Source organism: Miniopterus natalensis, chromosome 1, assembly GCF_054644295.1.
Source record: "Miniopterus natalensis isolate mMinNat1 chromosome 1, mMinNat1.hap1, whole genome shotgun sequence".
Lineage (NCBI taxonomy): Eukaryota > Metazoa > Chordata > Mammalia > Chiroptera > Miniopteridae > Miniopterus > Miniopterus natalensis.
Window position 1 is genome coordinate 97,549,619 of NC_142081.1, and position 16,629 is coordinate 97,566,247.

At 54.7% G+C, this 16,629-nt stretch overlaps 1 protein-coding gene across 2 annotated transcripts; it reads right to left on the bottom strand.

Annotated features, from left to right (window-relative positions):
• Nucleotides 1-2: 2 nt before the first annotated feature.
• Nucleotides 3-13,742, bottom strand: CLK3 (CDC like kinase 3). 2 transcript variants are annotated; one of them, XM_087824338.1, is made up of 13 exons: nt 13,690-13,742; nt 10,215-10,366; nt 9,335-9,551; nt 7,399-7,495; nt 7,056-7,122; nt 5,389-5,505; nt 4,487-4,653; nt 2,931-3,025; nt 2,710-2,839; nt 2,375-2,457; nt 1,842-1,921; nt 1,482-1,572; nt 3-861 (listed from the first exon to the last, which is right to left on the bottom strand). In XM_087824338.1, exons 2-13 carry the CDS (start codon nt 10,364-10,366, stop codon nt 685-687), a joined length of 1,473 nt encoding a protein of 490 aa, XP_087680464.1. In that variant the 5' UTR covers nt 13,690-13,742; the 3' UTR covers nt 3-684. The 2 variants fall into 2 exon arrangements, with proteins under 2 accessions (XP_087680464.1, XP_087680468.1); XM_087824342.1 differs by lacking the exon at nt 13,690-13,742 and adding an exon at nt 11,146-12,888.
• Between the last annotated feature and the right edge of the window lie 2,887 nt (nt 13,743-16,629).

Below are 16,629 nucleotides of genomic sequence, written 5' to 3' on the forward strand. Positions count from 1 at the left end.
ACTGCCACCCCAGCCCTAGGAGCCCACTTTGTCCCACGCTTGACAGCCTTCAGTAAGCCATAGTTGTTGGACACAGAGTCTAAAGTTCCAGCCAGGGAAAGGGCTAGGATGGGTAAAACTAGGTGTTGCCTGTTGAACGGCAGTGGGTCTTCCCCCTTATATCCCTTGGGGCTGAGAGGTATAAGGGCCAGCAGGGGAACAGTTGCAGGACAGGGCCCAGGTGCCTTCTAGGGCTATTCAGCACGCCTGCCATCTCAGGGCTTAAATTGCCCTTTTGGGCCCAAAGGAACACCCCAGCTTCCGGTCTTTTCACTGGCTAGCCCTTCTATGCCTGGCCCAGTTCACACTTAGCTGTCCACAAGCTGAACTGCTAAGAAAGACTTTATTAATAAGATAGGGAAGGGAGAAGGCAAGGAGCCTGGAGACGGACACACTGGTACCAGGGGTTACAAACAGTAAGAAACACTTTATTATAACTTTACAACATATAAATAGCCTGGGTCAAATCTGTGCTTTCTGGCAGCTGGGCATCATGTCTCCGCCCCTGCAGGCACCTGCCTTTCCTTCACATTGCACTGTTCATTGGGTGGCTCTGGCCCTGGGGCCTGGTGGTTAGAGGCTGGAGAAAGAGGGCCAGGCAGCCCAGTTCCACTCTCCATCTCCTCGTGCAGTGGCCTGTGCCTGTCATCTGCTGGGGTTGCGGCTGGTGTGGAAGGACCGCTCCTCAGGGGTCAGGCCAGCAAAGAAGGGGTGCAGCAGGGCCTCCGCCAATGTGATGCGCTGGGCAGGGTCAAACTCTAACATCCTCCTCATCAGGTCAAACAGCTGCACGTGCTCCAAGGAGTCTTGGAGCATGTAACTCTGCTCAGGGACACAAGGTGCCTCAGTGTGATGGCAGGGGCGAGGGAAGCCTTGCTGCATGGGTGGAGGAGGCAGCGATGCCTCCTGGAGGACTATGTCTGCCCTCTTGGACAATAAGCGACTCCTTTCTTTTCATGCCTGTTAGAGCATTTTGCTCTGAATTTGTCAGGCTACTGGGTGTCTTGCTGGTTTGGTGCCTCTGCCCCTACATGCAAAGTCCTGAGAGATGGGTAGAAATCACCTGCGAAATTCACTGTCCGTGCACCAAATGCAGTTGACAGAGGCTTTCTGGCCATGTCTACATCTTCCCTCCCCCTCACCTCAGTCCTGCCTAGTTTTTCCCAAAATTGAGAAAAGAGGGGGGCAGGAAGTAGCAGGCTCTTCTCGTGTTCCCCAATTACATTCATAGCCACCCTACTGGGAAAGGGTAGGGCTAAGGGCCTCTCTGGAGCAGTTTGAAAGATGCCCCACTGTCAGCACCCAGCAGCCTCAGGTGCAGCCTCCCATAGAGCTGGAGCAAGGGAGCAGCCTTTAGCTGCCTGGCCTGTCTCTGCTGTATGTGTGCCCAGTGCCTGGGGTCTCCTTGGCATGAGTTGAGTTGGGGGAAGCCAGAAACTGACCTTCAGAGGTTTGCAGTTCTCCTTCACATACCGGCCATCAGAGCTGTTCTCATCCCAAACTAGGCCCCCTTTGTAGAAATATTTCTGCTTCCTAAAAATGAAGGGAGGTGATCAGTTGTGGGTAGAGGGTGGGGAAGGCAGTAGGAGCCTGGGGAATGGCAGCAAAGCCAGGCAGGGAATCCTGGGCTGACCCAGCAGGGCAGGAAGCTCTGGGCAGCAGGTTTGTCAGGACACTTTGGGGGGCATACAGGGAAGGCTACTATGAACCTAGAGGAGCCTCTTGGCATATTCTGCAAAGAATGCAGTAGCTTGTTAACTCTCAGCCAAAATGGGAAAGGCCTATGGGTCAGGACTCCTTACCTGGTTCGGTGGATCATGTGTGATGGGATGGGACCTAGGATTTTCTCCATCATCACCAAATGCTCTCGGTTTTCATGGGTCTATAAGAGGTCAGGGATACAGTAAGCAGGGGTCAGTACCAGCCTAAGCCCCTCAGGGAGGATAAGGGACAAAAAAGATAGGTAAGTGCCTTCCCAGTCTCTCTGACCTTGCGGTAGCCTGCTACCCTTTGCCATGGATAAGCCCATGTTTCTCACTCTCTCCCTAGAACACAATCTGCCCCAGCCCATCTCCATACCCTCACTTATGCTGTGCCTCATGCCTTGAATGCTCACTCCTCTAGCCCCAACCCTCCATCCTTGATGGCTGAGCTGAAGACTCCCCTAAGTGATCCAGCTATCTTGACCTCTTCCTTCCCAAGCATCTACAACACTCAAGAGTAAATCTCACAATATGCCGACTATGGGCCTTGGAAGGTCTTCCCACACCAGGCCCCTGTACCCTGCCAGAGTATTAGCACCCAGGGTAGCAGGGCAGTGTCAGAGCGGCCTTACCTGGAAGAGTGTGAAGCCCCGGTAGTACTCAAAGAGAATGCAGCCAATGCTCCAGACATCACAGGGCTGTGCCCAGCCCAGCTCTGAAAGCCAAAATGGAGAGAGGCTATGAGATTCTGTGCTCCCAGCCTAGAGATCACAGGGCAGCTGCCATACTGGTTGACAGGACTCTTGCCCAAATCCCAGTATAGGTCCCTTTCTCAACAAGGCCAATTTGACAATCATAGTGACTCATTACAGTGGTCCTGGGTGGCAGGCAGGCACACCACTGCTCTGTTCATTCCCTCCCAGCAATAGCCCACTTTATCTGGGTTGGGGGCTACACAACCACTCACCAAGGATCACCTCAGGTGGGCGGTAGTGACGAGTGGCCACAATGGTCGTGTGATGCTCATGGTCAAAGGTAGCACTGCCGAAGTCAGCCACTCGGATGCTGGTGTTCTTCACTGACTTCTCCTCACAGCTCTGAGAGGCAAGGAAGGAGAGCCAGGTCAGGACTCTGTCCCAATGGGTAACCTAGCTCTAGAGTGGGGCCTCACCCTCTCCCCACCAATACCTTGTGCTCATTGTAGAGGGTTTCAAACTCAGAATTCACAAATAGGATATTCTCTGGCTTCAAGTCTGTGTGGGTCAGTTGGTTCTCATGTAGAACTGGAAAGGCAGGAGGAGAGGAGAGAAGCAGACTCTGAGAACCTAGGCTTCTTCTCTGGCTCCTGCCCAGCTCTAGGCCAGAGCCATCCTCCAAAGCCAGTCTGCCAGAGACGCTCACACCATAACCTCAGCACTGGGCTGAGGGAGCAGAGGCAGCTCTGCCTCTGCACTGGGTTCCCTTCTGAAAGATTCTCTGTACTTGGGGGCCTTGGAGGGCCTGAATGCTTGAGAAGACAGAGGGAGATAATTTCAGTTTAAAACACCTCCTTCCGCCTGGCCGGGCGTGGTTCAGCGATTGAGCATCGACCTAGGATCCAGGAGATCGCGGTTCGATTCTCTGTCAGGGCACATGCCTGGGTTGCAGGCTCGATCCCCAGCAAGGGGCGTGCAGGGGGCAGCCGATCAGTGACTCTCTTCATTGATGTTTCTATCTCTCTCTCCCTCCCCCTTCCTCACTCTGAAATCAATAAAGACATATTTAAAAAATAAATAAAACACCTCCTTCCACCTCTCCCTGCAGGGGGCCAGGCCTACTCAGCCTGATCTCTCACCAAAGCTGCAGCATCAGCCTTGGGGCAGTTCTCTCCCCAGCACCAGCTACATCATTTATGGGAGCTATAAGAAAACGCAGGTCCCCTTATTCAAAAATTAAATGTCAAGCTGGTGGCAGAGCATTAAACCAAGCACAGGACCACCCATGAAACCAGCTTTGCCTCTTCTCATTCCTAGCCCTAAGCAAGGAATCTTCCTTTTTCCTCCAATCCCTTTCCCACCAATGGTGGCACTTTCAGGCTCCAGGCTCCCATCTGGCACTCGAGACCCTCACAGCAGTGTGGCCCACCTCTCCCGAACACAGGCCCTCTTTCACCAGTGTCAACATATGCCAGACTCGAGGCCATCACTGAGCTACTTGCCTTGCTTTGGAGTGCTCTTCACCGTCCCTCCATCTCTACACAGTCCCTGTTCTAGGTCTATCTACTTCCTCTCCAAGAAGACTTGCTGTCCTGCTCCAACCACCACAAATCCTGTGGTGCTAAGTGCGGTTACCAAATATGCTCTAAAAAGGCTGGCAAGGCAGATGGGAAGTGGTAGTTAGGCAGAGGGTGTCCATGTGGGCAGGAGCTGTGGGTGGATCTCCCAGGTCATTTGGACCTTTTCATCCTTTGCAGGAAGGAGGGAATGGGATTGGTAGCTAGGAAAATTCTAGAGCAGCTCTTCTTTTATTATTCCTGAGTGCTGTGGGCAGAGGCTGGCTCAGAAGGCCCATGGAGGAGACTGCAGCATCTTCATCTGCACAGATTCATACCTAAAGGCCTTTCAGTCAAAGGGGCCCTGGTATGTATCAGGCTCAGCAAAATGGTTAGCAATGTGTTGGAGTGAATGGGGAAGAGCAAGACCACCAGGTGACTTTCCCGCCAGGTCTGTGGCTGCCCCATGCTCCATTTGAGGGTGGACACTTACATCTAAGGGCGTGGCAGAGCTGGTAGGCCATGTGCCGGACATGTGGTAGGGGGTAAGGCTGGAAGTTATTCTCCTTCAGGAACTCAAAGGTGTTCTTGCCCAGGAGCTCAAAGGCGATGCACATGTGACCATGGAAGTTAAACCAGTCAGACATCAAGACACACAAGCTAGGGAAGAAGGATGGATGGATGGGGCTCAGGCTCTGTGCCGAGGGGCCCTCCCTCAGATGAAGCCAGTCCCCACTCCCTCCTAGGCCACTGGGTCACACACTACAATGCAGATACACATGAAGAAAGAGAATCGGTTAACAGCAAGAGTACATCTCCCCACCAGCCATCACCCAGATCAGCTCTGAGCAAGGACTAAACTTACTGCTGTGAAGGGGATGGGATGGGGGGGCATCTTGGTCTGAGGTCTACTGCCTCACCTACTTAAGATACAGGCATAATCTCTGCATCTCCAAGATAGAATGATGCCAGGATACTCCACAGGACTAGCAGTGCCTTTTTTAATTCCTTCAGTGGAGATTTCTGAGTCTGTAGGGCTCAGTATCTGTGTGCCAAAGGCAGCACTCCTTTGGGTGTCTATGCCAGCCCCTGCTTCTAGTTTATATCTGTCTAATGCCCATTACACCCAGTAAGGCCCCCCCAATCCACAAATGCAGGGCTGGGAGGCCTGCCTCAGAACTCAGAACTGGTCACGGTAAAACCTGGACTGAAATCCAAAGGCTCCTTCCAGCAAGACTCACTCACCCAACTCCCCTAGTTCTGAGTGTACAGAGAAGGCATGGTGCCAACCAAGTGAGAGGATACTACTGCTCAGCCCCAGGAGGTCCAGGCAGTTAGGACTAGAGAGGATGCTGTCTACAATGAAAGCTTTCCTTGTTTCTTGCCGACACTCACAACTTGTTCTCTTTGTCCTTTTCCTTGATTTTTTTGAGAACATTGATTTCTAGTCGGGCAGCCTCCCGGTACTTGCCCACGTTGCGGATGATCTTCAGGGCAACTTGAGACTTCCCTCTGGCACCGGGGAAGGAAGCAGAGGTTCTCATGAGAAGCTGCCCAGCCCTTCCCCCACCTTCCACCCCAACCCGGCAACTCTTGGCAGACACCACCCAGGACCCCAGGAACAGAGCCTACCCTGAGGAGAGCAGCTACTTGATGCCTAGTCTGTCCCATGCAATACCAGATCTCTACCCTCCTAACAGCAAGCTCCTTTGGCACCTAAGGCTTTTATGGTCTCAGTTACCTGCCAGCTCCCAGAAAGAGTGGGCAGAGGAATAGAGGCCTATCCCACTGACCAACACCAGCCCCAGAGCTCACTCAACCCAACCTGTAGGCTAGTCAGCCCTGATCCCTGCCAGGCTGTCTCCTGATCTTCCTGAGCACATCTGCAAGTCTGAGCAAATGGATCCCCTTGGGGTGGGGGTTCCAGGATGGAGTGAAGGCCTGGCAAGAGATTACAGGTGCCAGGAGCAGAGGCCTCTCACCTGGAGGCCAAGGGTCACTCCCTTTACCACACTCCCTCCAGCCCCACCTGCCTGCTTACCAGTCACAGCATTTATCAGAGACCACTGAGTGATAGGAACCCTTGTTCAGTGTCCAGTGAGGATTTTAACAATTCCTGTTCTGCACTTCTCCCCCAGCCCCACCCCTACACTCATAGGACACTCCCAGGATGACCTACTGATGCAGGAAGGAACAACTAAAGTTCAGGTGCTGGGAGGAGAATGAGTGAGCAGCTGTCCTGCAAGGGTGTGGCCTCTGAGGCCTCTGTGAGGCTGGCCATAGTGCTTATGAAAAGGCTTACAGGCCCCAGGGCAGGGATATCTTCTAGAGAATACCCTGCTTTTCCCTCCCTATCCTATTTTCTCAGATTTTCAGGACAGAAAAGGACCTCATAGGAATGGCCACCAGCCTCCTCCTAGAACAGGATCCCTCGATGGCATCCCAACCCTCAACACAGGGAGCTCATCACTTCCACAGGCAGTCATCAGGGGTTAAAAGGCTCTGAGGATAAGGTCCTTTTGCCAAGCTGAATTCTGCCTCTTCACAACCCCACTGGCTGATTCCCTTTGAATCCCCTAAAGGCCCCCTGAGCCTGCCCTAGTGACTCCAGAGGCTAACTTTCCCTCGAGCTACTCAGAGTGGTACAGCCCAGAAAGCTTAGCAGTTCCCAAGTGTCACAGCTCTCAGACCTGCCAATTCTCTCTCTGGTTACAGTATAGTCTATATGTTCCTATGCTCACTAGTCCCAACCCTAACCTCTTGGATCCAAGGGGTATTTAAATGAGAACTGGGAGCCCAGGGAGGTTTCCTTTCAATCACTGTAACTATTTTATCTTGGGGCTCCATGGCCAGCTGGACTGCTGGGTCTAACTATCCTCTCCAAGCACCCCTCTGAACATGGAGCACTGCAGTACAGTGGTACCCAGCCCCCCCACAACAGCTGGGGGACATGGGCAACCCCTGGGCATCTTTCTTCATCTCTAAGAGTGGAAGAGTCAGGTATAGGCAACAAGTGGCTCAACTGAGACAGCTAGGATAAGGACTTTGTAGCTAAAGCTTACCTGGCATGGTCCAAGCACTCTACCACCTTGCCAAAGGTACCTTCGCCCAGGTTCCCCACAATCTCATCTAGGAGAGAAAAGAAGTGAGGCATTAGGGTCTGGAAGGCAGAGGGTCAGCAGCTCCTGCAAGTTCACAGCATTCAAATTCTCAAAAACAAAAAAGGTTTCTCTCTCACTGCTACACTCTTAAAAACAGAAGTTGCTAGCGTTTGTGTCATTCAGGCAATTACTGGTGGCCCCACTAAGGCACCATGCGCATTAGAGGCCCCTCCGGGCAGGAGAGGTCTGGTCTAACAAGGGGGTAGAAAGTAGAGAGGTAAAGTTTTACGAAAGGTGGCTGTACATCGCTCTTGGAGCCAATCGCCGATCCGGCACACCAGGTGGCCCTCCTTGTCATCTTCCACACTTCGGCTGCTGCGCTTACTGCTCTGTTGGCTTCTCTGCATGCACCGCCCCCCGAAACGCCATCCGACCAATCGCATGGTAGGCGGTTCCGATTGACAGATTGAGGTGTCAGTCAAAGGCAGAGGTGGAGACGGTGAGGAGCCGGTGGGTTGGTTGGTTGGATTTTCCAGATCCCAGCATTTCATAAGGCACACAGCATATATAACGATAGGGATATTGCAAGGGACACGTCAAGACACAAACTGACTTCAAAAACAGAAAAGTAAAAACAGCTACAGGTATGTAAAGACAACTTGGACGCTCAGAAAGACGACCAGCCTCTGCCGCCAAGGGGCCGGGCCATGCCGAGAGCCACAGCCCTGACATCCTTCTCCACTGAGTGTTCCCCTCCCGAGCCCTCCCAGTATGCTTCGGCCAAGGCAAAGACGAAGTGAAAATGGCGCAAGAATGTGGCTGTCCCAGCCTGGATCCAATCATCCAGAATGGTCAGAGGCCACTCTGGCTTCAGCTGCAGAATGCCCAGGCTGTCTTTGCCTGCCTGTCTTGCCCATGTAGCCCTGTACATACTCAACAGCTGCCACTCAGAGCCCAGCTGATATAAGCCCCCAGACGGCATCCATGGCCAGACTTGGACATCACCACCAGAAATGGCTTTCCAGCAGCAGCCTTTCTGCCACCAACCTCAAGCAGGGTAGGAGCCAGCGATTCTCTGGGTTATTCAACCTTCAGGCCTCCTACCACGACGGCCCACAAAGGCCCCAAGCCAGCTCCTGCCCTGGCCCTGACACCCATGCTACTCAGAGGCCAGGCACATCCTGAGCCTCATGACAATAGAAGACACCAAAAGAGAAGCAGAGCCACAGCCCTGTACTGCCCTCCTGTGGCAGTGTGCAGAGAGGCCACCAGGCCATGATGGGAGCCCATAGTCAACCTGCAACCCATGGCCACTCAAAGAAGTCACCAGAGAGCTCAGCAGAGAAGATGCCTGGCCCCTCCATTAGTTCCTCCACTACTCCTCAGGGGCCTCATGGCTGGCGAGAGGGTGAGGGAGGGAAGAGGGATAGGGAGGAGAAGACAGGACATAACCTCAGAGACACACAACAGGCTTTCCTTCCCAGAGGTGAGTGCAGTGTGGGCTCCTGGTCTCAGCAGAGATCTATACAACTTTGCACTAGAAACACAGGCTGTTCTTGGCATGTGGCCCGCAACTGGACAAGGCCTGGGGCTGTTGGCCTTTCTGTCGTTTCTTTACATGTCCCATCACACAGCCAGTTGGTCCGTTGTCTTGGCTGCCCCTCATGCGAAGAGGCTAGGCTGAAGAAGGCCTGGCTGGAGGTCAGAAGGGATGCTCCCAGTCTGAGCTGACTGATAAGAAGACCCTCCCCTACCCGTGGGCACTCCAGCTTTTGGGCCTTTGGGGAGGGGCATGGAAGTGAGACTGCAGAAGTGGGTGCAATCCACACCAGTCGGGCACTCAGCTATGTGTGGAGGAAATCTCTCGGTGGGAAGTACCAGGCGACACAGCTCCAGATCACACACCAGCAACCCTGTTAGGATCCCTAAGAGGTGTACCTGGCCACTCTGCACCCATGCAGCCTGTGCCTGGGGCAGTGTGAAGACACAGGCCAGGGGCCAGCCAGCGCCAGAACCAGAGCCCCTACAGCTGGCAATGCCAATGGGCCAGAAGATAGAGAAGCCAGGCCCTTTGCTCAGCTCAGTATACCTAAACCAGACCACACACACACACACACACACACACCCCAAATGCACGTGTGTAGGGCTAGTGGTACTCACCCAGACCAGCCAACCTAAGAAAAGGCTACAAACAGATGAGGCCCTAAAGGCCCAGCAAGCACACTCTGGACACCACTCACCGAGGAGGCACTGCTACAAGACCTGGTGCGGCGTTTGTGGCAATGGTGGGCATGTTTGCGGGTCCGGTACGGCTCCCTGTCCCGTGACCGTCGACGATGATGGGAACGTGAAGATCCATAGCAGTCCTCTCCAAAAGATGGACTCCGCTCTTCACACCGGTATGTGTCACTGTCACGACGCTCCCGGTATCGCCTCTGGTAGGGCAGGCGGTCATGACTGCCAAGAGGCAGATGGGGACACTGGTCAGACAGGGCCCTTCCTCCCACCAGCCAGGCTCCTGCTACAAAGCAAGAGTAGTGAGGCCTCTACAAAGGACACACAAGGGTAGCCTGTTGGAGAAGAGGCACCCAGACTGGGGAGAGAGGAGGAGGGGGAGTATGTGTGTTTCAAGTCCAACCTCCAGAACCTCAGCTACTGACAGAATCCCTCCAGGGCCACAGGAGGCAAAGCACTGGGAGGTGATCAAGGGTTCCAATGCCTCGGAGCTCCCTGTGGCCTGCTGAGGCTGAAATTTTGGTCTAGGGTTGAGATAGGAATAGGGACAACCTCTGGAAAGAACTAAGGTTATGTTTCTAATTCCCACTGAGGAAGGCTCAGACGTTGGCAGGGAAGATGCTGCCTAGAAAATGGAGAATGTGCCAGAAAAAGGAAGACTCAAGGACAGAGAAAGAAGGGGTAGCAAGGATGGAAGACAACACTAAGGCCAGGAAATGCAGGTTAGATCAGGGGAGGAACCCAAAGACGACGGGACAGTGATATAGGTGCAGCCAAGCAGAGGCAGCAGTCACTTGAAGGAGCCTGGGGCTGCCACAAGCCTCCAGACTGTCTCTAGCCCAGATGAGGGAAGGAGCCCTTCCTTTTGACCCAGTTCCCTCTCACCTTCTGGACCGAGATCTTCGGGGTGGAGGCTCCCTTCGAGATGGGTATCGCAGTCTCCCCTCGTACTCCCGACTGTAAGACCTCCTTCTCTTCCATCGGTAGCTCAGGTATGGGTCTGGCTCAGGGGAGCGGTATCGCTTACAGTGATGCATCTAGGTCACAAGAAATAGACAGCCCTGCTAAACAAACATTCAGCCAGCCACCTCCAGCCACTGGATTGCTTGAGCAGCCTAGGCAATCCTGAAGAAGAGGCCCATTGTTCTGTTTGGGGCAGCCCCTCCCAGGGATTTATGAAGTGAAAAAGAACTCTGAGGTCACAGTGGTCAAAGAGCAGACAGTAGGTAACACCCTTCTCTGCCAATGAACAAATAAAAAGCTGCCTCCCCAGCACAGCATCACTGGCCTTGTGGCCTGAGCACTTGGGGAACCGGGCAAGCCAGGGCAGGTGCTGAGACAGAACATGGAGGGACTGGTGAGCACCATCACAGGAGACTAGGAGAAAGGGGAGCCTCCTGTGCTTATTCCCTCCTGCCTATCTGTGGGGTCCTGTGAAACACCTCTGTGAAGCCAGAGGCCAGAGTCAGATGGCTATTGGCAGGGCGCCAACACATAGAAGCCTAGGGGTAAAGTGCTCAAGTTGAAAAGCCCAGTTGCCTGTGGAGGCCCTGAATTGGACCCCCTCAAGGAAGTAAGGACCACAAGTTGTGTGAGAAGCTACAGGCAGAAACAAGAAGACAAGCTCTTGGAGAAAAAGGTGCATGTGGTCCCACAAACATTCCCTAGCCCGCGTAAGAGTCTGGCCAGCCCTTGCTGGTCCATACTTGGGGTCAGCACCATTAAAGATGCCAGGGTCAGAGCATTCAAGTGTGTTGCCCGACACCCATTTAGCACCCTCACACCACCTTCAGTGCCATGCTGGGCAGTGCCTTACCTCTAGCCAACAGTACTGTCCCCTCTTCTAGATCCTCTGCTTCGGTACCTTTCTCTTGTGCCCATCTCAGGCTGATGTACTCAGGGAGGCAGCCAAAAGGGCCCACCTTACTATCCCTGTTCAGCAAGGACTTATATCCACTATAGGAAATTGCCAGGCTGGATCAGCCACCAGCTGAGAAAGATGGCTATGTGAAGCCAGCTCCCTGTTCCACCCACACTGAAAACCCTGACATTGCTTGCCTCCATGGGAAGGCTGGGCCAGAGATCTTGGCCACCCTTGCTCCCAACCCTTTGCTTGGCCATAGCCAATCTCCAATGGTGATCAGTCTTGGGTTTGCCTGACATTTTGGACAAACCTACTGAGACTGCCCCATTTCATGGTAAGTCTGTTACAAGAGCAAAATGGAATGAGCAGGGCAGCAAGGCACATCTGACAAAACCCCTGGGAGCTTCTCTGTGATCCTAAAAAAGTCTCTGCCCTCAATCATTCCATGAGCAGGTGTCTTCCCCTGTCTACCTGGAAGTCTGGGTCCCAGCAATCCTTGGAGATAAATACTGCGTAAAATCACCCACAGCTCCTCAAGCACTTAAGACTGTTGTTCTGTTTTGATGATCAGCTGACTAATGTTTCACTGTTTTCCTGCAATTACACTGGGTCAAGTGCCCAAGCTATGAAATGAAGTCAAGTATCTCACTTCTCCCTAAGTGGCCCAGAAGATGCTCCAGTGGCCAGGATAGATGCCCTGCCCATCTTCACTGGGCAGACAAAGCACCATGGTCTAGTCCACACCAGGCCAAAAACTCCCTCCTGGGACACAGATGATTCTTAAGTCAACACATGTTCACATTAAAGGCCAAGAGCACAGCTTGAGTCAGATAGATATAGATGTCAATCTGAATTCTGGCACTGCCACTTCTAGTTGTGTGCCTTTAGGCAAGTTATTAAACTACTGACCTTCAGCTTCCTCTTTCAGCTAGGGTATAGTAATCTCTTACAGGGTTCTGTGAGGATTACTTTATATCATTCCTTTACTAACATGCCTAGCACATGTCTTTAGGTCAAATGGCCTAACCTAAGTCTGTGCCCACAAGAGGTACAGAAGGCAGCTCTTCATTAACATTACAAAGATTCCAGGTAACACCTCTGCATCTGTGTTAAATGCCTTAAGGGCATTTTATAAATCTCTTCCAAGGGATCGTGGGGGGAGAGAGTTTTGGGTTGAAAATCCTAAACTAAATCCCAGTGTTAGCCTCGTGACCAAGCCACTCTAGGCCTTGGTTACCATTTACTATACCTGGAAAATGGAGATAACACCTCTCAGCCAACTTGGCAAAGCAGATGACAAGCTATAAAGAGCCACACACAAGGAAATCACTGAGGAAATAACCTCTCCTTCAACACATTCTAAGGAGGTGAAGAACTGGGTCTACCTGGTGCCCCTCATTATATTCCCAGCAGGGCTCTAGGGCCCATTTCAATTATCACTCTCTGAGACCCCAGCAAATGGGTTGTTTAAAGAAGCTAAGGGCCACAATTATGCTCCAGAAGGCTCTGCTCTACACAATGAAGGAACCAGGCGGAGGATGCCAGCTTTTCTGAGCACAGACCTAGTCGGCTTCTCATTTGCTGTTACTGGCCAGTGAACTAGGCTGACAAGAGCAGCCAGCCAGGTTAGCGGCTGCTCTCCCGGATCCCAGCCACCCAAGCACCCCATGGTTATTTTTGGCTGACGCTTCTCCACCACTGCAATTTCAAACCTGCCACCTTGCAAGCCGCCGCCACCACCGGGTAAAATGCTCCTCCTCTTCAAGGGCATGGAGGAGGGAAGCTGGAAGGCCGCCAATTCCACCTCGAGACGGGGGCCTGGCTCAGGCAGTTCCCACCCCAGCTCCACCAGTGTACCCGCACCGGGAACTAGAGCACAGAAACTCCCAGACCTGGAGCAGCCCAGGCACTTGTACTGTCAGCTTGATCTAGCCCTTCCCCCGGGCTGGAGCGGCTCCATCAAAACAACAAAACACGCGGGAGCCTGTGGCCCTCGCTCGCGGCCCTTCCTGACGCCCCGGGTCCCAGAGATCTCAAAGCTCTGTCCCCCGTAACCGCCGCCAATGGCGGCCAGGGAAAGACCGGGGCGGGGGCGGGAGGAACGCCAGCCTTCGTCGGAATCAAACTCCGGGCCGCGAGGGGACGAGGAGACTGCAGACCAAGCCTCACGCCGGGGAGGGATCTGAAGGCCCCACCAGGCTAGCCTAGGTAGCAACCGGCCCCATTCTGCGGACAGTTGCAGGGCCGAAACTGAATTTCTTCAGGGGCCTCAGAGGCCGCTCAGGCTCTGACTCCGACACCGAGGGATCGAGAGGTCGAGGTCTACGGTGACCGTCCTCCGGGGAAGAAGCGGCGGGTCAGGGGTGAGAGGTCGGGGATGCGGCCTGCGGTGGGCCGAGGAGAAGAACCAAAGGAAGCAGGCCGACACCAACCCGGAAACCCAGGGGCCCGCAACCGGCGCGCCCACCCCGCCCGTGGGCCTGGGACCACACTCACCGTCTCTCAGGCTCCGGCTGCGACTAGGCCCCACTTCCCGCCCCAGGGTCTCTTCCGCTTCCGGCTCTAGCCTCCACCCGCGGCGGCCCCGCCCCTCGCGTGACGCAGCTGTGGGCAGGCGCAGCTCCTTATCCTGGCTGCTCTAGTTCCCAACTCGAAGGCTCTGGAGGACTCGCCTTCTCGGCTCTGATCCTTGAGGCCTCAGTAGAGACTAGTTCCCGGAGAGCCTTAGAGAGGTCCGCGGCTCGCCCCCCGTCGCCATGCGACGCACGTAGGCACCCGAAACGCTAGGTGGGAGCTCCCTAGCCTGCAGGAGTTGGGAGCCGGAAGGTGGAGCCAATACCTGGCCAGAGGACTCAGCCCGCTGTGCCGCGCGACGCCGGCGGCGCCCACCAACCCCTTTCTGCGCGCGGGGAGAAAGGCAATGCTACGCCGTCGCCTCAGTGGAGACCCGGCCAGCCCCGAGGCTCGGGAAGGCAGTCTTGACTCCCGCTTTCATGAAGGAAGCAAACGAGACCACATTCTTTCGGGGGGAGGGGACATTGGCTGCACGCTGAGCAGTTTTTGGGAAGACGCCCAGGAGCCCCGGAGGCGGGGCCGCTGGAGAAGGAGGCTTTTCTTTTCCGTGATCACCGCAGCAAGGGTACAATCCTTGTTTCTCAGTTAAATAGAACCCGCGCCCTGCCGCGGCCAGGCCCCCCTGGCCATCTTTTCTCCGAGTCACTCGAAGACCCCTGAGTCAACAAAACCCTTCCACCCACTGTCCCGCGCTTGGTCGGGGCGGGATAACCAGTCCCCATTTCCCAGAATAGAAAACCCGAGGTCGAGCCCTTTGGGAGACTTCGTGGTTCACCAGCGTGCACGCCTCGGGGCTCCCGCTGGCGTGGTTCAGCCAAGCAGACCCGAGGATCCTCTAATTGCGCCCAAGCCACGCAGGGCAGGAGCGGGAGGGGCAGGGCATCCCTCCAGGCCCGCCCCCTCCCCGGCGCCGCGTGGCAGGGGCTGCCTGGGTTTCTCTGTCCCCGCCCACGCCACGCCCTCTCCTTGGTGAGGGCTGGGCACGCCCCTGGTGCAAGAGTCTCTCCAACGCCAGGGGCTCGTTCCGAGCTGAGCCATCCCTTCCGGAGTTCGGAGGTCGCGGAAGTTCTAGGTCTCTGGCTCCCCCTTAAACTGGGGTCTGACAGCGTGGCTTGAGGGGATGTTCAACTCGCCATTAGCTCCACCGTTTCCACGTAAAGTAAACAGCCGAAGCTAAGCAAAACGGGATGCGTTAAGGCATCCTCACGACCGGTTCCTAGTTCCCTGCCAACCTGATACACCCCCGCCCCCCCAACATAGAGATTCCGGAGCGTTTTCAAGTGCGCAGAGGAGGAGGGAACCCAGGTGTCCCCGCCTCTAGATCCCACCCCGTTCGCATGGCCTCAGGGGCCAGAGATTGAGTTGCTATTCTTGCCTGGACCAAATGCTTGGCCAGCAGTCCCGTCCACTTCACCTGAGTCATATCATTTCAACCACTCAGACGAGATGGGTCGACTCTGGGGTGGTCCCCTCCTCCCACCGCTTCGTGTTGCTGCGGTCTCCATGGCCCCTGGAAGCCAGGGCCGTGTGGGTAGCAGAGTGGAGGCACTCAGAGGGGCTTCTGTCCCGACTCCTGTCCTAGGGCGCTAGGTTCTAAGGGGTAAGTCGGGTCCATCTTCCCACCAGCCCTCCCACCATCGAGAAACCAGGAGTCCTTGCCTCCCAGTAACAAAACAGCTCTCTCTTTTTCTTAAGTAAAATAGGAGCCATCTCCCAGCTCCCTCGCCAAAGTCTGTGGTCCAACCGCTGTTATGCCTGGGGTTCTACCATTTAGGATTCTTCATGCCTAAAAGAACTAACACCTACAAGAAAGGCTGGGAAGAAACCTAGGGATCCTAGAGTGAGTGAACCTGCAGGAGGGGCTGGTGCCAGGCCTGCAGGGCCAGGAGCAGAACGGGGATGGAAACGGGGGAGCCTCCATGGGGGCAGCTGAGACCCCTGCCCAGGCTCAGGACACAACCTTACTGCAGGAGTGGCTGTTGATGTTCACCCAGGTGGGTCAAGCAGCTGCAGGGTCAGCCCCACAGGAAACCCAGGGCACTAACTAAGCTGGGCTGTGTCCACCTGTGCCAGGAGCAGAGAAGCAGGGAAGCTTGGGTCCTGTCCTTGGGGGATTCCGAAGTTGGGTGAGGGGCTTTTGGGACACCATGGTAAAGAGAATGACCAAGAGGGACAGATTGGAGTGGGGCCTCCACACAGCACAGCTCCCGTGATCACCATTCACACTGTAGTCTACCGAAAACAGTGTTCTCTAGTGGTGTGCAGCCAGGTACTGTCCAGCCTTAAATCATTTGGTCCAGACTTGAAGCATGGATTTTGGAGAAGCCTCTGTGTACTGGGGTGGTCAGAGAAGGCCTCCTGGAAGGATTGAGTCCCAGAGGATGAGATCAGGGGCTCTGGAAGAAGGGGACTACATGGGTAAAGGCCTGGGGGATAGCTTGAACAGACAGATCCCAGGCAGGTGAGCCCCATAGCCCTGGTGGAGGGGAGCCATGACTGAGTGGAATGGGAGTCTTCACAGATGAACAAGACTCTGAAGAGCTGGGCCAGAACCACCAGCAACCAGGGATCTGTTTGGAGCAGCTACAAGGATAGCAGACTACTAGTGTTGGAGGACCTGGGGCTGGGCCCTCTGTGCATTCAGACTCCTGGAAGCAAGTGACACCAAGTGAGCCCTATACAAATAACACACAAAACTAGTGCCAACTTGGGCTGCAACTCTAGGGCTTTCCAGCCTATTGCCCCTTAAGGACTGCCCAGGTAATTTCTACACTCTCTCTAGACCCTGGGGAGCCCCCCCTCCCAGACTAACCTCTGTGAGCAAATGGGTGCCTCCAGGCCCTGAGCCTGTCCAGGGAGGAT

Coding starts and splice junctions, on each gene's coding strand:
- CLK3 (XM_087824338.1), bottom strand. CDS start 10,366: ATGCATCACTGTAAGCGATACCGCTCCCCTGAGCCAGACCCATACCTG. Junction 4,654..5,388: donor AAGGACAAAGAGAACAAGTT/GTGAGTGTCGGC, acceptor CTTCTTCCCTAG/CTTGTGTGTCTTGATGTCTG. Junction 2,458..2,709: donor CCCACCTGAGGTGATCCTTG/GTGAGTGGTTGT, acceptor TTTGGCTTTCAG/AGCTGGGCTGGGCACAGCCC.